Below are 22466 nucleotides of genomic sequence, written 5' to 3' on the forward strand. Positions count from 1 at the left end.
TGTGGTCCAGATTTTCTGCTTTCAGGTCAAAAGAATTCATACTTATGAAGCAGAATAAAATGAATGTCATCCTTACGTTTTATTCCTGCAGAGAACATGATCAAATATATACTTTATTGATAGTCTACAACAGGGGTCGGCAACCTTTTTTACTCAAAGAGCCATTTGGGACCGCCCCTAATAAAAAAGAAAGCACCCGGAGCCACAACCCGTTTTGACATCATTATATATATTATTCATGTATATATTATTCAAAGGTGCTCATTACGACGATCACGATCGACCTTCAATGACGAGTGTAGATCGCGGGCCAGAAAAGATAAAAAAAAAAGTACTTCTTTATAATCCACCAGCCAATCAAAAACCTCACTGAGAAGTACGGGACTTGATTGACATGTAGATTGGGCAATCGGACATCGTCTGAAGCATACGTCACTGCAAATGCACATTATGTTCTTTAAAGGATGATACCGCGGTCATAAAATCATCCCAGAGAAAGTCTCTGCTTTAACTCCCGCAGGGAAAGCTGCGTCTCAATCTGACGCCGTGTTTCCATCTCTCTGACAGAGTTTGAAGCCAAAGCCCCTCCTCCGCCTCTCTACCTGCTCTTCCTCTTTACCTGTTCACCTGTTCACATCCTCTGCAGCTGACAGTTGTTTCCCCCGCGCTCCTCAGTGTGTCCTACATAGAGAGCGCAAAATACGATAGTCGGGGCGCTCCAGCGCAGCACAAGGATGAAAGAGCCGGACGCAGGTTATAGCGGGGATAGAGCAGGTTAAGCAAATGAATGGAAGAAGGCGGCCCGCTGAAGAAATATTCAATATTGTACACATTTTATTATTATTCTGAACTATCTTATTTAGTAAAATCTTTTATTTTATCAGTCCAGTACGAAAAAAAACATCAACAAAAGCTGTGTTGGGCTGTTTTTGGCTGGGTCTGGCGGTTTTCAGATGACTTTTCGGCTGGAAACCTGGGACTCTATCTGGCAACGCTGGCGCGAACTCTCAGTCTGTCATCAGTCTCTGCCCCGCGACACGTCAAGTTCCGGGCAGAAGACCGGAGTGTTTATTGAAGCCGCCCCGCGTGTCTCCTCCTGCTATCAGCTCTGCAGGTGTCGCCCGATAAATACGAGCTCATTACGAAGCTGTTTTTTTACGTGGCTCGCGCTTCGTACGCAGCCAGCAGCGCCTTTGAAATGCCATGAAAATTGAAAAAACTCAAATAAAATAGTCATTATTTTCCAAAGTCACAGGGAGCCACAACAGATGGATGAAAGAGCCACATGTGGCTCCGGAGCCATGGGTTGCTGACCCCTGGTCTACAATGTGATTGCAGACCAGTGAATCCCTCTGCATTGAGAGAAGCAGTAAAAACAAAACAATACATAATGTAAATGTGTAAAAATAATATCTACACGAATGTAAAAGTAAAGATATAATAAAAATCTAAAATATAGCTTGTGTCCAATAACTACAAGTATTTTGTACAGTTACAGTAATGTAACATCTGTGGGTATAATTGTGCAGAAGGTTAAATAATGAAACCGGTCTTGGGATTATAAAAGCCGCTGAAATATGATGTTTGAGCCAAAACAAAACAAAAGAGATTTATTAAAATTATGAAGCTTTATTTGTGATCAAGTTGACAGGACTGTGTCAATAGGCTAATGTTTGGTTCTATCATAAAATCTGGCATTACTAATCCTGCTGGATGTGTCCAGAATTTAAAAATGGAACAAATTTGTGGAAATATGAAACAAAAGTGTGAAGAAATGCCAACAAGCAGACGTCCTCTGTGGGAGAAACGTGCTTTGTGCCGCCATGTCTCACCACGACAGGCGCATAGGTGCTCCTCTTTAATTTAGAGACGGGCGAGAAAGCATCTGTGCTCATTGGAATCAAACCTCAAGGCTCGACTTTCTGTGATTACACAATAACTCTGCGCTGACCGATTGTCTTCCTGCAGGAAACGCTGCCAACACGACTGAATAGAGAATTCTTGGACGTTCGTTTCTATTCAAGGCAGCCGACTCTGAAGGGGGAGGGAGCCAATGGTGATAACTCTTAGAAATGAGCTGGTGGGATGCAGAGAAACTTGTACAGGGCGCTACCACTCAAGAGCACATTCTTCATTCTTTTCTCTGTTAGCAAAATGTCCAGAATAACAAATATGACTAGAAAAAGGACAGCCAACCTTCTGGTTCATGTTAATGTCAGGAAAGACGGAGATATTTCAAACATAATGAAATTCATGCATCAAATAATTGTCTACGTCCACCATTCGGAGAGAGTCTCTTGTTTTTCTTTATCTGATGTTTCTGTGCGGAACTGCTGCCCTTTCTTTTGTCGCTCTTTGGGCACAACATTTTCTAAAGGTGCTTGTGAAGGCGGAAGAATTATAGATTCAATATTTGCTCCTAATGGTTTGTTGCATTCACCAGGGGAAATAAGAAAATAATATTTAAAAGTGATGCAAAAGGCGGTTTGAGGTGAAATCAGCGGAGTCAGATTGTTGGGGCTTTATTGCAACCCTGGGAAAAAGACAACGATTGTACGAAAAAAAGAAAAACATACCTTAAGACGCAGGAGTAGTATCCCACATCTTCCAGCTCCGCCGGCCGGAACCATATGGAGTCCTCCTCCTTGCTCATCCTTGCACCATCAAAACTGATAGGTTCCTCAAAGTCCCCATGTCCGGCACTTTTGTACCACATCAGGCTGAGTCCCGTGCTCTGCGCATGGCTGTAGTTGGCCCGGATATATCCATAGAATAGTGCGCATTTGACCCGGACGGGTTCCCCGAGGAGGACCTTGTACTTCAAGTAGTCCACCGACCAATCTGTACAACCCTCCACTGAAAAGGAACACAAACACGAGAAATGAAGTTACTATTTTAATGGACAGAAATCACATTCTCATAAAAACAAACATTGAAAATTCTTATTAAGGAGATGAGAAAACCAGAACGGTTTCCTCATATTTATAGACACAGAAAAAGAGAAAATCTTTTATTGCAGCAGTATTTCTTTTGTTTTAAGTCCAGCTTTGGAACGGGGATGTAATTCCCGCAAAAATTAAATATTTTACATATATTAGTTGCTGGGGCAGTGAGTTGACAAGAGTCTGACGAAACGATTCTTCTCGCGATACCATAAATATAGCAACACTGACCCAATATCACAATTTTTTTTATAAAAGAGTGTGACTTTGAAAAACCAATGTCACATTCACATTCAAGTGCAATGCAAATCATTGGATGCATGGTGTAACTATCAACTATAAAATCCAAGTGCCTTCATTTTGATGAATTGAGAAATATTCTATTGTTTCCACCGCAACTTTTTTTTCCAGTATAAAAATAAAGTTTAAATGTGATTTAACCAAAATGTTAAAGAAAAGAAAATGCTACGTATGTCTCATATTGCTTGAATGCACTTTATGAAATTAGGAAATGGCTTCCGGGCCAAACGACCAAAGAAATGATGAACCATCTCCAGCAATCTGTCCATTTCGGTTAAACTGAGTTTTATGGGTGTCACCCATAGCAAAGCAAAACTGAAGATGAGATCTCGTTTCTGTCACATTTACGTCTCCTAGACATAAATGAGAACTGTTTGAGACTAAACTGCTTTTCTCATTCTTCTCAAACATTTCTCCTGAGAAATAAGTCTCACAGTAAGCACTGTTTGAGATCTCAGAATTCTCTCACAACTGTCTCTTCTCCAGATCTCAATTAAGAGAAAAATGAGCCATATTATGTTGCGCTCAAGTATGTCTCAATTTGATATCCTTACTTCAAATCCCTTTCTCAGTTACGTCTTAGTGAAAGACATAAATGGTTCTGTCTCTCGTTGCTCAATAATTTAGATCTTGTTTTAGCCTCTTTTTTTATTGTCTCAGCAAAAAGAAAAATTAGAGTAGTACAAGCCCTAAAATGAGTCTTATGATGACACCATTACAGTTCATCTCTAGAAAATAATATTTTTTATTTTATTTATGTTCAACTTAAAAAAGTTGTTTATTGCTTACATATTTATATAACTTAATTACAATTTCAAGAAAAAAAAGTTAAATCACTAAGACGGTCATGTCCTCAAAAGACATATTTTTGAAACTTTTTAAAAAACATGAAATTTCAAGACAACGTTGCAGTGTCGATTTAATAAACTTTTTTTTTGACTGCTTAGATAAACATAAATGAACAAGAATGTATGTGGGGTTAATGATGCTAGGTTTAGTTAAACACAAACACACGCATGCACTGGCACACATGCATACACGCACAAGTGCATATACGCACACTTATATGTTGGTGGGTATAAAACATTTAACACATTGATGTCTGAACTAAATAAAGGACATTTGGGATCATATTTGGATCACCTTAAAGTGAACAAAAAATAGATTTTACATTTGAAACAAACAAATAAAATACACAAATAAAAATAATCAAATTAATAAATCAACTTTAGGGCGGTACAGATTTATGGGGTTCAGTTTGAGTTAATTTATCTTTGTCTTTAAAAATCACCCTTCATGCAGCCTTACAAGCTGAAAATATTTTCTGTTTTCTTGATTTTAGTCTGCATCATATTGAACAAACAGAAGCCTGGAGTAACCCGATTTGAATTTTAAACTGTATCACAGCCTCACTTGACACAGATTTCTGATTGGCTGATCACGGTGGGAGGGAAAACTCTGTGGTTGACGTCACCAACGGGCCGGAATCTGCAAGCGGGAGAAGTGCAGAGAACGAGAGAATTTTGACGACCGTTTGTCGTATTTTTTCTGCGTTTTAACAATCCGTGTGATGAATCTCCAACATTTTTTTTGCTTGTCTGGAAAAGATTCAAGTAAAATCTTTGAAGTTTGCACGGTAAGTTTGCGATTTCTTCCCTCCAACTCTGAACTCAGTTGAATGCTAAAGGTGTTTTAAGCTAGCTCCGCCAGTAATGCAGACGTCTGGGCTACTCGCGGTGGCTTTGGCTGTATAAGTAATTATTACTTTTTACAAAGGTTTACTTGTGCTTTTTGTAATAAAAAATAAAGACATTGAAGAGTTATTTGCAGTGCAGAGTTTACAGAATGAGCCTCGATATTTTTCCAAACGCGTGAGTGCTAAGTAACTGTTGGAAGACATTTTGCTCTTCAGTTAAGGGTCTGCAGGGTTCATCCCATTCACAGTGTGACGACACCACAGTCCATTATTCCAAACTTCAAAATGTGCAGTTTCACTGTATGTTCAATTTTTACGCTGTAAAAAGCTTTTATCTTGTTTAAAAGATCATCTTGCAGACGTTTGGCCTGGCATGTCATCTTTTGAAACTGGTTATGGACATGTGTTTAAGTAAAGTCATCATTAACTGCTCACATGTCTAGAAAGCATAATCTGAAAATGTAAGTATGCATATTAGGGAAACATGTTCTCAGCCCTCTGTCAGTGGTGAAGATGTTTAGAGAGCACAGATGTAGCTAAGCCAACAAATGTCAACACTGATATGTACGAGGATTTTAGTGAATCATAAATCATATTTAAAAACCTTTCCAGATCTTACTTTGTGCTGTATAAAATGTGTGTACATCATGTTTTTTTTTTCCCTCTCTGATTCAAGGTGATCTAAATTCTACATGTGAAAATAATTGAATCAGAACCCATGTTCCTCCACACTGCCATTATGGAGGTCCTACCAGAGCCACAAAAGACATCCTGGAAGAACACTTGCAGTCCATTGGAATAAATGGAGTTGTATGAGGATCTACGATTCATAGAAGAGGCTGACTTGCTGCCAGCTTTGAGACCTGTTCAAGCCCGGAAACGTCTTGCTCTTTGGAAATTGAAATGTGAGTCTCAAACATTACAAATGAGTTTTTGTAATGCACAGAAGTGGATATGAATATGAATGGGTAACACACTGACAGTACAGTGTAAACTTAATACACTTATACTGTTTGTTTGTTTTTTGTTGCAGACCAAACGCCAGAGAACAGCACATCATCATCTGTTGAGACCTCACCAACACAATCATCATCACTTTTGTTATAGTCACCGAGGAGTTTGTCATCCACATCTTCCAGAAGCCGAGGACTGTACGTACATTGACTGGGAGGACAGCTTTGAAATTCCATGGAGTAAGTTTTCTGAGGAATTTGTGGAGTCTTTGGAAAGAGACCTGGCCCAAGACTAAGGAAGGAAATGGTTTGCACTCTTGTTGCAGAAATGATGAAAGCAAGACGTTTTTCCAAACTCTAAAAGGCTGCAGATGATGCAGGGAGAGCAGAGTGGCTGCTCAGAAGAGATGAGATGTTAAAGAGATGCTCTTTCTTCTGCTCTGCTACTTTAATGAGGAGGATGCCATGTTCTTGTAGAAGATGCAGACGAGGTCCAGCTGCAGCAGGTGCCGTTGACTCCAACTGTTATTGTATGTGGTAAGTAAAGTTTCCAGTGTTAAATTATTCTAAAGGTTTTGTCTTTGTACACTGTACATGAGTGACATGTTTACTTCATCCATTGTTCTGTCTTTAGGACAGTCTTGCTTTTCCCCAAGGAGGTTCATGCTGAGTTGGAACCGCTCCATCGTACACAACAACATTGCAGCACTATGACTGATGTTCAGAAGCTACTTCTGCTTTAACCGTCATTATCCAACTGAGCTGTTGCAGAAACCCTGGAGTTTCTGCAAAGGTACATATTTATGAGTGCTGTCATGCGATTCATTTTTGGGTGTGGTTAGTTAATCATGACCTGCAGTTAATTATTCTAATTAATCTTGTATTAATCTAACTCAGGGCTGCTCATCCCTGGTCCTTGAGATCTACCAGCCTGCCTGATTTCCAGCTGATTACCTGGACCAGGTGTGTTCATTCAGTCAGAATGTGGAGACGTCTGGTTGAGCTGATCAACAGCTAGCAGGGCTTGGAGATCTAGAAAACAGTCAGGGTGATGGATCCCAAGGACCAGGAATGAGCAGCCCTGGCTAACCTAAAATTTAGCTTTGAAAATCCTTATTTTGGGGTAATTTGATTTAAATAGTAAGATTGTGTCACATTAAAAGAAATAAAATACAATTTAAAGGGTGGCTTTATGAAGTTTTCCAAGTATAACAGACTTTTTTCCAATCTTTACTTTTGTACCACTAAGGGATAATTCTTCAGTCTCAAACAGAACAAAGACCTAAGCCAAAGTGCTCTACTTTAAAACACTAATGGAAATATTCTGAACAATCCAAAAAATATTGACCACAAAATTCTTAATGATACCATAATATATATTCGTTGAAATATCTTATTCCACAGTTTGCTGTCTGACACGATCAGCCCTCAGCGTCCCAATTAAGACATGGGTATTATTTTTCCCTTGTTAAGAGCCAACCATGCAAAGTGTGACTTGATCATTTCTTAAATGTTTGATCTGGACTGTATCATAAAAAATGAAATGAAACAGATTTGAACCTTATTTGTTAAATAGTTAATGCCCATAGAATGCTGCATTTCAATTCTTTTAACTGAAACAGATGTCCTCTCTAGCGACGTGTGGCTGCTTTTAGGGATGACAGAAACGTAATCTTATGGTAGCATTATGCAGCTGCTTTTATAAAACTACAGTTTGCTTCTAGCTTGAAGTGTTATCTTTGTTTGTTATGTGCGGTCTATTATCAATTTGTTCATGCCAGATTTTAATGTTCTTGTCTTACAGCTTATGTCCTGAGATGTGCCACTCTACCTGGTTGGGAACAAATTGAAGAGGCCAAGCTCAAGAAAGCCTTTGTCAACAAATGTAGGGCCAGAACAGGTTCTAAGGCCACTGCTATGATCTACAGTATGCGGACTGGTTTCTCCTCCATCTTTTTTCTTATTTTTTATCTTAATTTGGTTCTCAAATTGGTCCATGGATTTGGTAGGCTGCAAGTTTAGGAGAATGTTTTTATCAGGTACTTTTTTATGTGGTTACATAATCTTGTTTTTTTCCTTGTACCTCAGCAGTGATGTCAGTGTGTTTGTTGTTTAAAATATGGAAGTTTTCTTTACCATCATGTCAGCCACATTGAGTACGCCACAGTTCATGTACTTAATGCATTTAATATTTTAAAAAGTGTCTAATACTGCTACCACAATTCAAATGCTGTACTGATGATGGTGCTGCCCAAATAAAGTGTAAAGCATTTACATTTCTAGTATTGTTTTTACTGTTACTGTATATCAGTGGTCTCCCATCCTGGTCCTTGAAGGTCACTGTTATGGATGTTTTAGCTGTTTTCCTGCTCCAACAGATCTGCTGCAGTGGTTGAATTGCCTCCTCAAGTTCTGCAGGAGGTGGTTAATCACCTGTTGATTCACATCTGGGGAGCAAAGAAACATCTAAACCCTACTGGATGGTGGCCCTTGAGGACCAGGATTGGCTACCACTGCTATAAAAATAACTTCTCTTTTCTTTCTCAAATACATCTCAAATATCATTCTCATTAACGGCTTTGGTTAGACATTTAAGAGAAATGATTAAGACATGAAAGAGACATCAGACAGACAATGATGAGATCTCTTTTAGGACTCATTCTTCTCAGATTTGTCTCATGAACGTCTTAGGTTCGTCTCTCCCACTTCTTAATTATTGCTCTAAAAGTTGTCTCAACTCAACCTCATTTGTCTCAGTGATGTCTTTTCTCATTATAGCTTAACTCTTGCTCCTAAGGGACCCTTAGGAGCAAGAGTTAAGAAGCAAATGATCACAGAATGATACGAATATGAGACGCTCAAACTGATCTCAAGAGACGAGATCAGGCAACATATGAGCAACAGATTTTTCCTATGGGCACTAAGCTGGGGAACAACAACAACCGAGAGAGAGGCCGAGAGACCATCCACTGCTAAATGGTTCTTCTTGTTATGGTGCAGAGCTGCTGAAGGAGGCTTGGTGTGGTGTGCTGCCCACTAGTGGTCAGGAGTTTAAGTGGACTACAAAAGTAAGACACTGAATGAAATGTTTGCTTATTGTTGTAGTTGTTAAACCTTTCAGTATTTTCCATCAGGGGTCGCCACAGGTGGTTTGGCAGAGATTTTTACCCCACCCTTCCTGACACAGCCCTGTATTTTGTTGAGGCTGGCACAAGGAGACACAGACTTGGGCCCCCTTGTGGGCAGTGGTGTGAAGGGTCTTGCCCAAGGACCCACACTGGATTAAGCAAACCCACCTTTCCCGAGCGCCAGTCCCACACCCAGCCAAATCAATACCAGTATTGGGAAATACGATATCGCAATATTTTTACAGAAAGGCTTTTTTCCTAAAAACCCTTTTAGTTACACAGTTACAGGAGAATTGACCTAATAGATAGGGAGGTTGTGCAGAGGTAGAGTGGTCGATCTCTGATCAAAAGTTCATAGGTCCAGTTCCCGCCTTGCCCACCCATGTGCCAAAGTGCCCTTGGGCTTTAGGCTCAACTGTGGCTTCTGATGATGCTGAGTCGCATCCAACTGCGAGGCAGTCACCATGGTAACTATCACACAGACAGTAAGATACTATGCTGGAAGTTTGCTTTGAGGGATCAGACCACTAGAAGAACACTTAGAAGAATCTGGAATAGAATAGAATAATAGAATAATAGTAGAATCTGGACAGCCCAAAGGTAGAGTTCCTTCTGTGTATTGGGTCTTTTATAAGAGAAAAACTGCTGATTCATTTAAGACACTGGATTTAAGGTTAGTTTTGTACTTTACCAAAAGACTCTACATCAATAAACCAGACAGTCAAGATAATCCTGAAAGCCGATATAAAATTTTCATTTTGAAATTGTTAGTTTGGAATTGTTGTAAAGTTTTTCATTTTTAGGATACAAAATTATTTGACTTTCACTGGAGGCTAAATATAAAGGAGAAAATACGGTAATTTTCCATTTGAAATGGAAAAATAAAGACTTACATTTTAGTTTTCTAAAAAATAAATGTCTAGAAAAGTTTAGACAGACAAATAAAAAAGTCAAAGTTACAGAAATCTCTCTTTGGCCTTCAGTTTTAAAATTTAGAAGAAGTACACCTACAGCTTCTTATTATTCTTTTAGCTCTAATTGAGAACATCTAAACCTTGAACAGTGATGAGGATAAAAAAAAAATTGAATTTATGTTGCTAAGTTTTTAAAAGAAAAAAAAATTGATGCCAATTAAAGTTACAAATTTGCTGAAGTACAAACCTGTGAAAGTGTGTGATAAAAGAAAATGTTATCTACTGTGTGACCATGTTGTTGCCATGACAGCACGTACTCAGCCATGGAGCATGTCTGAGCATAGCAGCTCTGCTCAAGGAAAACAATAATATAGCTTTAGATATTTATAGAACGTTGAATTATACAGATTATGGTTTTCCGTATCAAAGCCACTCCGTTTGTGACAGTTGTGTGTCTTCATTAAGATGGACCCATCTGAAGAGTTTTGTTTTTTTTCAGGAGAAAAAAAAGGCATGTTAGTATCAAAGGAGGTTCTACATCAGTCAGATTAGAACTGTAGCAGCAGTTTCTGCTCATTATGCATTTTCAATTTCCTCTCCATGCTTAACCTCGCTGCAACACTCTTTCCTTTAAAAACATCTGGCGGCGCAGCTGTTGCAGACTCAACAGGCTTGCTTAATTGAGCTTCTATAAATATTTCATTTACCAAAGAGGCAACTTGGCACCAATCAGTGGGGTGTGGCGAACGCTGCAATCAATGAGGGTGTTCCAGGTGATTATTGTTCTGCATTGTGTGGGAGATTAAAGATCATGCTGAGAATGGTGGTGACAACATGTCTCTGGATAAAGACGGGAAAAAAACGAATAATACTAATAATGGGAGAGGGAGGAGTTGTGTGTGTGTGTGTGGGGGGTACTTCAAAGGAGTACTGACATAATATGACACAGAGATCCTCCCCAAGGCCACTGCAGTGGTGGATGGTTTTGTTTTTAGTTTCTAAATGGCGTCAGTTAAATTGGAAAATGGTTAAATGATCTAAAATATGGGGCACCAACTATAATAGGTTTTGCAAGGATGATCAGCATATGGTTCTTTAATAAAAAGGGGGTCTAAATGTTGTAGTTTAAAATTTAAGGGTGTTCCTGGTCACTAATTGGGATGATTAAATACGCCGGTTTATGTTTTGGACGGTGTCTCCACACTCCACACACATGATAACAGCTAGTTAGTTCATACACCAGTTGGCTTAAGTCCAGGTCCCACCAAATGTAGAAACACAACAGTCGGATACGTGGGAATAAATTGTAGTTTTGTTGGGCACAGTTTGACCTTCATTTGGGATTTGTCATGACAGTATGTAAAGAAAACACAGAAGGAACTATGCCCAGAAAAACTTTTGCGCTCTTTTTAGAAGTGTAGAATCAGTTTGTACTCATGCTTGCACAAACACGGTTTTATGATTTATTTACCTTTAAATATTATATTTTTCCCTTGTTCTATATATTTGTGGACATTTTTTGTAGATTGCTATAATCAGATTAGATCCTTGTTAAATGAAGCATCTCTGCTGTAAAAAAGAATGCCAAATGGCTTGCATGCTTGTGTCATGTTGATGCCAGTAAGACCAGTTTGACTGATTATGATGGTTTTTGTTTGAAGTAATGCTGTTGTCAAGCAGGGACTGCTCTGAGGCAGTAATTAGTGGAACAGGATCTCTGATCTAATGTGAAACCTTTACATCTCTGTCACTATTTGAACAAAATAGTGACAATAAAAAATAAATAAATAAGTAAAACAGAAAAACGTTGCCAGACCAACCTCTTGGCTTGTAGAAGATTATATTTCGAATACTCGATTACTTCGGACTGGCGAACTTGTCCGGCATGAGCCCACCTAAACCCACAAGTAGCTAACTCCAGCAACCCATTGAACCCGAACATGGGTAGGTAGAAAATGGGTAGATGGATTTTTTTCAAAGCCATTTCGCATGCTGCTCCTTCTTTCTTTTACAGTGCACTGTGTTATGCGCCCTGTTTGGTTGTAGATCATTGTTATTCACCTCCATGCCTCCTCTACATAATGTGTTCAGTTTACTAAAACTACAAAATTATTCAATACCGACCAGATCTTGGTTTTCCTTCTAGAAAAGTGGACTTATTTTTCTATAAAGGTTTGAACTTTTAGAGTATGACCCTTAAGCTATCCTAGGCACTTTAACATTGGGAAGAGACTCATCTAGACCCACTAGACAGTGCGCTGAACCTTTTTTCCTCAATGATTTGTGATCTTCACTGGTGTCCATGGATTACATGAAATCTTTCCACCTTTATCCACCTTTGTCATGGTAGGGAGAACACGTCAGTTTAAGGTTCATAGGTCATAGGATAGCACAAGGGTTAAATAAGAGAGGAAGGTGTGCCTCGTCTCTGGCTTACCTCGCCTACTGCTCCTACACTTGGCTGTGGATCATGCCTCCGGCATCTGGATGAAGATCATTTGCTGGACTTTAAATATGTAGTTGTAGCGTTAGATAAGCCAATTCTCTCTAACAGTTCTGGTACATAGCCTGTCCATCCTGGAGGAGGATCGCTCCTTCATGTGGACGTCCCTGAGGTTTTGTCATTTCTTCCAGAATCTGTTTTTTTAGGAGTTTTTCCTCACCGCGAAAGAGGGTCTAAGGGCAGGGATGCCAGTTTAGTTTAGTCTGTTTAGTTAAAGTTTTAGTATTCTCCTATTGGAGTCTATGTATTTATGATCTTTTTGATGTTTACTTTACAATTACCGATACAAAGACCATTAAGACAACTGTTGTTGTGAATTTAGGCTATACAAATAAAAGTGAATTGAAAATGTTCATGACTGTCTGAGAAAAGTGTAGAAAGTGTGTAGCGAGACATTTTACTGCAATAAAACATATGCGATAGATTTCACCCATCGTGGGTTTCTTCCGTGATAAAGAGGGATCACTGTATTGGATCGTATAAAAGTTTGAGCAATTATGTTGTCTGGAGCAAAGCAGGTTAGTATCTTTTAATATGGAAATATTTTGATCGCTTCTAAAGGTTTTTGTTGATTACTACGGTCATGTATCTCAAAATTCCACGGCACAGCAACCTAAATACAAGTTCGGTCAGTGGTCACCACATTTGGAGGTTGCATGATAATTGGCTCCAAGGTACCCAAAATCCAACCGATTTCAGACTGCCACCCTCCAGCAACCCCCCATGCCCCCATGTTGCCCTCCCACTGCCACCAACATAATTGTTAGAAATCATTCGGTAGCATTGCGAGCACTCGACGAGGGCTGTTGACAGCGGTGACCAGACATCAATCTGGTGATCCCGTCCACCATTAGTCCTGAATATAAATGGAGAGACAGCATTGATGCTGCAATAATGCTTTGATGCTCTTCATCCGATGAAGACTCCTGCTGTGGTTGGACTGCATTAACTTTTTTTTTGAAGGCCAATTGAAAGCCAGTTGACTCGTCTGTGTCCTTGGCTGTGGACCTCACCTCTGGCTTGTCTCGCACCCCCAGTCGTCCCCCAGTTCCATTTGGATGAAGCCCATCTGCTACACTGTACATATACATGTAATTGTAGAATTAGATAAGCTAATAGTTCTCCAACAGTCCTGATACATCGCCTGTCCATCCTGGTAGAGGATCCCTCCTTATTGTGAAGATTCCTAAGATTTATTCTTTTTTTCCCCATGGAATTGGTTTTGTTTTAGGAGTTTTTTCTTTACCAAGGAGGGTCTAAGGGCAGGGATGTCCAGTTTAGTGTAGTAATCAGCTATTGTATTTTATAACTGATTTGATGTTTTTTACAATTAGTAAAGTCTGTTGAGAAAACTGTGTTGTAATATTGGGATATATAAATAAAACTGAATTGAATTTACTTGAATTCACGCCTGACTGACTGCCAAGACCACATATGACCACGCCAACATTTTTAACCAAAGAAGGTAGGATGAAGTCTTGAAGATTCTGTCAATGCCTCCCCATTGCACCGTGGTAGTTGTATTTGTGACAATTGCCAAAGCGAGTCCCTTTTCAGTGTTTAGGATCAGCTCTACTTCAGGGGTTGAGACTGAGGCTTCAATGATTCACAGAATGAAGCCCTTAGTTGAGATTGTGATCAAACTGTTTTCTAGTAAGTTTCCGTATTAGTCAACAGCTAAAAAGCTGTCACATGGCAGGACATGAATATCATCTTGTAGTGTTTTGGTAAATCTTTCTCTTACTGAGGCCATAAACTGCTCACAGAGCTGCTGGAGAATGAGGAGCTCATAAAGGCCGAGTTGGTCATTTTTGCTTGGAGCACTTTAGGAGCTTAATCTGTTTGTTCTCGGCTTGATTGCTTGATTTCTGTTCACCATCTTATTGGTATTCAGTTCAGCCGAGGTTCACTGCAGTTGGAGTTTCTTTAGGTTGTTTGAATTAAAGAACAGCAAGTTATTTCAGCAGATGAAACAGCGGTGAATTAAGGATAAAGGGAGGCACTTAGTCATGACATGGATCCAGAAGGAAAAGCCAAATTGTGCCGCATTTAGCTGACAATTATTGTGCAGATTCACTGACTTTCCTTTACCTTCCATGTAATCTACCGTGTTTATTTTTACACACAGAGGAGAAACAAACAACACGTCCAGAAACGGCACTTGTAGGCCAAAGCGAAAATTAATCAGATCCAAATGCAGAGGAAGGCGATGTGTGCTCTGTGAGCTCCCCGCCAGCACAACCCTTTCATTGTGAGCAGGTCTAACTGTTGCCATGGCAACAAAGGGGCCTACCCTCGCTTATCAAGAACTTTCTAATTAGTTTGTGGACGATAATAACTTGAAAGCTTAAGGTAAGACAACCACAGCCGAGATGGTTTTTGCGTCTAATTGTGAGTCCTAATTGAGACTCTGAAGTGTTCCACTCTAACAACTAATAAAAACAGCCGGAGAGGGGAAAAGGTCACCCGGGGAGGCAGCAGCTCCAACATGGGATTGGCAACAGAGCGCATGAACCAACACATTATGTTTCTCATTAGTCTCTGAGATTTGCTGTACACCCCCACAACACCCCCCCACCCACTCCTCGCCACAGACGAGGACCGCAGACGCAGCAGAAGTCTATGCTTTGCAGGGTCACGGGTTCGATTCCTTTCACAGGTGCTCGATCAATATTCAAGTTCAAAGTCAAATCTGCCCTGAAGACAAAGAGGCATCAAGCACTAACGATCGTTCCTGTTTGATTCTGTTGAGTTAGACAGTGTATTTTTCTGCTTCAAGGGCATCTCTTTGCTTCACCTGCAATTCAGGCTTTACTTGGTGTCAGTTCATGACAAACCTGTTAAGAGATTAAAGATTTGTCTTCATCTGGATCATAATTTACAACAAAAGTCTCCTGGTCGTCATTTATGTCAAGACATTTAATGAGTTCAAAGTGCTGAAACTATTGTCTTCCTCAGCAGACGTTGTACAGGTACTGTACTTAACAAGCATTGGACTTTTGAACTCCTGTGTGTTTTTCATGTGTTTTCTTAAGCCTTGGTCACATGACCCAGACATGTGTTGCACGTTGTTGGGATGTCTGGCCCATGGAGGGTTGCGGAGAAGGGCCATCGCATCTCACGGGGAGCACAAGTGTAGTCTTGAATGATCATTTAGCTGGGCAAACAGGGAGGGACATCTCCTTCTTTTTCTTCTTCTACTGTGTACCTGCGCATGCCCGCCACCTACAGTTGGAAGAGACTTGATGCAAATGGTCGAAGCAGGACAAATCTGGCCAGTCTTCCTCCAGCTCTATTCCGATATGTGAAAAACTTGACGTCAAAGAATTCCGGCCGGACACAATCAATTTTCAAACGGTTGGCTCTTCCATGAATTAAAAGGGATACCATCAATGCGCTCCTACCTGATCCAAGTCCCTGATTGGTCAAAGTTGAACCTGGTTTAAATTGCAACATATGTTTACTGGCCATGCATTTTGCACATTGAGCCGGAAAACGGTTGTGTAAACTTGTGTAGCTTTGCATGAACGCGATAGGTTTCGAGGTGGAAGCCTTAACTGTGCATAAACTCACGCTTATACTTGAAGCAACTACTTGAATGCACGTCGCCAAGCGTGGTGTAAACGTAGCTGTTGGACACACTTACAGGTGTGCAAGTGTGTCCAACAGCAGGTACGTACAGGTGATACTTTTGTATTGTGTCCTTACACACATCTAGTCGTAGGTAAAGTATGCGTACTAGTCCCTTAATGACTGCGAGCAATTGCCATCTGATGTGTGCACGTGATACAGAGGTATGCATAGTACGCCTGTAGGATATCTACACAATCATTCTGTCTTTCCCCCTCATTTCTAACAGTCCGGCTGCACGCAAGGAGCCCGTACTTATCACTAGAACAGCACCAACAAGCCAGTTCTGACTAAAGCTTTACCATCTTCCTGCTTCCACCAGTTCTTTCATACAATCATAGTGAAAGCGTAATTTTTTATTAAACAGGAAAATCCTTCTCTTCTGTTTTCTCCCCCCATCGCTGCCTTACTTTGGTCAACTTTTCCCAAATGTTGCAATAAAATCGGATTGGGCTGTACCATGTATCGTAGGCCGCGTGTGCAATAAGACGTATCGCTTCTACTGTACGGGTGTGAATCAGTCTTTAAAACATTCGTTTCAGTGTTATCTTTTTCCAGTTAACTATTTTAGTAACCCAGATAAGTCAAAAGCTGCAAAAAATGTTCAAATGTTAACCGTTTCACTGCCTGAGCCATTCTCTCAATAAGCTCCGCTAATCAAATCAAATCAAATCAAACTTTATTTATAAAGCACTTTTCATATACAAATATAACACAAAGTGCTTTACATTAAAACACAACAAAATATAAAACAAGCATTGACGATTTAAAAATAAATAAAATAAAAATAAATAAATAAATAGGGCCCCCCTCCCCGTACCTAGCCCCCCACTCCTTTCACACCTCCCACCCCCTATGATGGCAAAGGAAAATGAGAAATAGGCTGAGCACAAAAACAGGATGCTGGAAACGCTAATAATTGGAACCTCCCCCTCCGTGAACAGCCGCATAGACAGCCAGATGCAGCTTCACAGGCGGGGACCGCTCCACCACAGCTAAGTGGTGATGCAGGTCCCCATCTAGAGCCGCAGTGGCTGAACAGCAGCCGACCCAGAAGGAGGGGTTCCAGCTGAGGAAGCACCGGAAATAAAAATGAATAAAAATGAGAATAAACAAGTAAACATATTGATAAAAACAATAAAACATTAAAATAAGGTAAATTAAAATAACGCGTTAAAATCAGATTCAAGTTCATAAAACAAGATAAAATGGATGAATAAATAAATAAAATAAAAAGTACATATAAATAAATAACTGAATAAATACATAAAAGTAGTAAAAAATTAGCTAAAAGCCAGGTTAAAAAGATGGGTCTTGAGCCTTTTCTTAAAAGCATTAATGCTCTCTGCGGCTCTCAGGTCCTCCGGCAGACTGTTCCATAAACGGGGACCATAGTGCTGAAATGCAGCTTCTCCATAGGTTTTAGTTTTTACAGTTGGAATGGTCAACAGACCAGTGCCAGAGGATCTCAGGGTCCGCAAGGATTCATATCTTACTAAAATATCTGATAAATAAGAAGGCGCAAGACCGTTAAGACATTTAAAAACTGTTAAAAGTATCTTAAAATCAATCCTGAAGCATATGGGGAGCCAATGCAGGGATTTTAAAATTGGGGTGATGTGAGCTCGCCTCCTGGTCTTTGTAAGAACTCATGGAGCAGAGTTCTGGAGAAGCTGAAGGTTCCTAATGTTGGTTTTTGGAAGACCGGCAAGCAGGGCGTTACAGTAATCAACTTTACCCATGATAAAAGCATGCATTAGCATCTCCATATTAGCAAGAGAGAGTAGTGGGCGGACTCCAGCCAGATTTTTGAGATGATAAAAACCAGTTTTAACCACCTGTTTCATATGGGGGATAAAAGTTAGCTTAGAGTCAAAGATAACACCCAGGTGTTTCTGAATGACTTAATGAAAGTTCCTGTAGCTTCAGAAACTGTTTCTCCCTCTTGGCTTCAGCACCAATAACTAAAATTTCAGTTTTGTGCTGGTTGAGCTGCAGAAAATTATTTGCCATCCATAATTTTACATCTAAAATACAGTTAAAAAGTGCTTCTATTGGTCTTGTGTCATCAGGAGACATAGCTATGTACAGCTGGGTATCATCAGCATAGCTATGAAAGCTGATGTTGTGGGTTCTGATGACATTCCCCAGAGGAAGCATGTAAATGTTAAAAAGCAAGGGGCCAAGGATGGAACCTTGAGGCACACCACAATTAATTTCATGGACCCCAGAGAAGTGTGTGTCCATGCTTACCATAAAGTTTCTCTCCATGAGATAAGAATCGAACCACTTGAGAACAGTCCCTGAAAGGCCAAGACTTTTAAGTCTGTTTACAAGGATCAGGTGATCAACAGTATCAAAAGCTGCGCTTAGATCTAGTAGAACTAGTACTGAGATCTGACCTGAATCCAAGACACACCTGACATCATTAACGATTTTTAACAAGGCTGTCTCTGTGCTGTGGTTTGTTCTAAAGCCAGACTGGTTTATCTCAAAAATGTTGTTTTGAGAGAGAAACTCATTCAGCTGAATAAAAACAAGTTTTTCTAAAACCTTACTTAAAAATGGCAAGTTGGACACAGGTCTGTTGTTATTAAAAATTGAAGGGTCTAAATTAGTTGTCTTGAGTAACGGTTTCACCACTGCCGTTTTAAAGGCAGCAGAAAAATACCCGTCTGTAGAGAGGAGTTCATGATATTTAAAATCTCACTCTCAAAAGACCCATAAAATGATTTAAAAAGGGATGTAGGGATGGGGTCTAAAAAACAAGTTGTTGGATTAACTTGGGAGAAAACTCGACCAAGTGTTGCAGCTTCAACCAGGTCAAAACTGTCCAGTGTTTCCTCAGGTAAAATCAAGCCATCATTTCCAATAGAGAGGCTTGTCTGTTCTTTTATGATGTTAGATCTGACAGAATCGATCTTGCTCCTGAAGTGGTCTGCAAAGTCCTCACACAATGAGGCGGAGGCTGGAATTGTGTTTTTGTTCACATTTTAATTGATCGAAGACTCAATTGTGGTGAAGATGACTCTGGGGTTATTTGTATTTACAGAAATGATGTTAGCAAAATATGAATTTCTGGCCTGTTTTACGGTTTGATTATATAGTTTTAGTTGGTTTTGGTATAATTGATAGTTTATTTCAAGTTTGTGTTTTCTCCAAAGTCTTTCAGCAGATCTACAACGTCTCTTCAATTGTTTAATTTCCTCAGTTCTATAATAAGCACTTCGGCCTTTTACCGTTTTCAAATAACTCAAAAGTTTAGAGTTGCATAAGAAAATTAAATCACTCCAAGCTGTTTAAAAAAATATGACGGCAGCAGAATGAATGATCCTGCATCAAACAGACAGAACATGTCAGCCGTGGTTGACTGAGTGAAACACTAGCCGGCGTGCACTTATGAGGACATCAGTTTTTTGGGCAAAATTAATTTCTCCTCAATCTTTAAAGCAATTTTATAATAAATTTGAAAAAGAAAAAAAGGGGGTTAGAATTTAATTTCCTTTTAAATTGGAGTCCAACTGTTTCAAAGGCTTTTTTGCATTTATCTTTATTAACTAAATGTGATTGGCAGTGGCGGTTTCGGAGTAATCTGGAAGTCCTGAAAATTGTCATTTCAGACGTCTGATGGAGATTTCTTGTTCTTCTGCTCAGTTTGCTGGCAGGACACAAACTCGGGACAAAGCCAACGTTTCTCTGGGTTAGAGAGGGAAGGTGAGGGTCTGCTTCATCCAGCAATTTGTGGCTGAGTGGAAAGAAACCCTATCGACAAAAAAACAAGGCCTTCCATCAGTCGGCGCGTCCGATTGTTCAGACAACTGTGTTAGGATTAATGGGGACGGATAACCGTCAGCTGTCATGTTTTACCAGCTGACCACAGAACCAGCATTTAATGGAGTCACATCCGAGATGAAGTCATTCATTTTTGCTACGACTTAACCGTGCCATTAAACAAAATAGAGCCATTTGTCAAGGCTGCCTTGCTTTTATGTCCCTAATGGCCGTCTGTGGATGCGACCATTCAATAAAAGTGCCTTTTTGTTCAGCTTTTTATTTTTCTATTTAAAGACAGAATTGTGGCAGCTGGATTTATGGAAAATTGGAAACAGTTTGGATCAGAATCATGTACTTTCAGGTTCAATGGGAATCGGATGTTGTGTCCTGATCATGGATTGGATATTTTATTTTGTTATAATTATCATTATAGATAATTACTCTACTAGACGTCCGCATGACATCAACAGATCAAGATATTTATCGTCCCAAAGTGCAGCAGAATACGGCACTAGTTTGAACAGGAGGCGTTCAAAAGCAGTTCGGTAAAGTTAGAGAGACATTCAAAGATTTGGTCTTTATTGTTGATAACGCTTAACTAACGTCTCTATTGGTTTGTCTTAATGCAAACAATGACCTACAAAGACATTTCAACAGATTAAAAGATGAGATGAGATTCAAACTGAAGAGACAGAGTGATAGAAAAAGGAAATCTCTCAAAAACAACTGAAACTAAAAAACGCAATCGTATTTATCTGATGAAAAATGTTCAATAGTTCTAAAGATACTAAAGCTAAAGTCAAACTGTCTCACATGACAAATAATCACCTATTTTCCCAGTCAAATATGTTGTCTAGTTGATAGATGCACAACTGTTGCAGCTGCTTTACAACAGTTTTAGTGTTAAATGTTAAAATATGATTGGTAAAAATAGACTTTATTAAATCAGTTTATTTTTAATGTTTCATAAAAGTATTGGATTGGGACTCGGTATCAGCAGATATTCAAATGACTTGGATTGGGGCCACATTAACATTTATGTTCTGTCAATAGAAAAATAGTTGAAATGTTTAAACTGAGAAAATTTCCACTTGTTTTAATTTTAAAACGTGATCACAAGTTGGAGACCATCTGCCCAAATTCACTTCATAGAAAATCTTCTGGAGATGATCTCTATGAAGACATTTTATGTTAAGTTAAAAACGTCATTAATTAGAAGCCAAGCTGTTTCATTTATTTTTTGTTGCTTCTTTGGCGTCAAACTGGAAATATGGATATTTATATTTGGACGGTTAAGAATAGGAGTAAAAATACTGATTCAAAACTGACCATTTAAAGGGCAGTTCCCTGAATTAGCACTGCTTTACATTTTAAAGAGTTAAAAATAAGACGTAAACTGTGTATGTCACGGTTAAGGCGGAGCAGGCGCTCCCTCTCTATGAGATGTCGGGCTCATAAAACAGGTTCAGATGCAGATGGAGTCGCGCCACCGCAGACTCCCTCAAAGTGTCTGTCCCCTCATAAGATGCCTGACCGCCACGTTTCTCCCACCAAAGCCCTCAGTGTGATTCAATCAGAGCTTCATGCATACATGAGGCCCAGGCTGATTAAAAAAAACACTGGAGAATCTGTGTGGCGACGTCCCCGTACCCTCAGAAACGCCTGTTGTCCTCGCTGGATAAGCTCCAGTTTCCCTCAAAGAACTTATCAACTTCACAGCTACTTCTGCCGGAGGGAGGGGGGCTTCGGGGAGAAAGATGTCCCCAAATCTTGACCTGCCATTTTCCGGCTCGTGAAAACGCTGTCGCAGCAGAGCGGGTCTCAATTAGGAGGAAAATAGCTCTGATGTGTGGGAAAGGTAACCTCTTGGCTGCCGGCGTGCGGGGGGAGTTTACCTGCATGATTGAAGTGCCTCCATCAGGCCATCAGCCGGTAAAACAGTCGGGCCAAAACGCGCCGGGATGCATGCAGGCGTGTGCACTAACACAGACGACCTTTACCCTGCACCCAGCAGCCACAATGACCTGCAGGTGCTGAAAGGAATTTCTGACAAACCAGGAAGTTCTATGATACTGTTGTGATGGAAATCAAAGAAGCTGCAACAGTGAGAGTTTTTTAGACCACATGGTGACACAAAGGAACGATGTAGAGACACCGGGGAATATAAAAGTGCTTTTCAGACAACAAATGGTGTTTTTAACATGTTCTTGTGGCAGTTTTTCTGATGATGGACGACATGTATAAAGACAACTATATAAAACATAGAATTAGAGTATTTTTTTATTCAAATTGCTGTGAATCAGATGCAGAGGGAAAGATGAAAAAGAGCTTTATTTATGACGTGTAAGCTGGGCGGGACACAAGCTTCCTACTCTGACCTCTCCAGGATAGGGGGGGGGGGGGGGGGGTTCTTTATACAGTTTATTAAATCAAGTCAAATTAACACTCAAAAAAAGTAATCAAGATTATTTCATTAGTGAAAAACAATAGTAATAACCTTTTTACTTTACGACTTTATTCCACACAGAATCATACACGACTGCAATTTTAACTTATTCCACATGTTAGTGACACACATGTTGGTCCCACATAAAACAAACACGGAGGTGCTTTTTTTTAATTCTGT

At 39.8% G+C, this 22466-nt stretch overlaps 1 protein-coding gene and 1 long non-coding RNA gene across 9 annotated transcripts in view; one reads left to right on the forward strand and one right to left on the reverse strand.

Moving 5' to 3' along the window:
- Positions 1 to 22466, reverse strand: part of LOC101172314 (interleukin-1 receptor accessory protein-like 1) — a 466015-nt gene that overhangs the window by 221595 nt on the left and 221954 nt on the right. For all 7 annotated transcript variants that reach the window (XM_078931990.1, XM_078931985.1, XM_078931989.1 and 4 more), the window contains one exon: positions 2577 to 2856. In XM_078931990.1, the coding sequence (XP_078788116.1) occupies positions 2577 to 2856 (280 nt within the window). The remainder of the gene's footprint in view (positions 1 to 2576; positions 2857 to 22466) is intronic.
- LOC111949207 (uncharacterized) lies at positions 4101 to 8165 on the forward strand. 2 transcript variants are annotated; one of them, XR_013647836.1, is made up of 7 exons: positions 4101 to 4878; positions 5615 to 5843; positions 5972 to 6131; positions 6218 to 6428; positions 6526 to 6684; positions 6789 to 6854; positions 7696 to 8165. It is a non-coding gene; the product is annotated as an uncharacterized LOC111949207 (long non-coding RNA). The 2 variants fall into 2 exon arrangements; XR_002875219.2 differs by lacking the exon at positions 6789 to 6854 and having other exon boundaries at positions 4105 to 4878.

This window comes from Oryzias latipes, chromosome 2, assembly GCF_053564925.1.
Source record: "Oryzias latipes strain Hd-rR chromosome 2, Olatipes_Hd-rR_3.1".
NCBI classification, from domain to species: Eukaryota; Metazoa; Chordata; class Actinopteri; order Beloniformes; family Adrianichthyidae; genus Oryzias; species Oryzias latipes.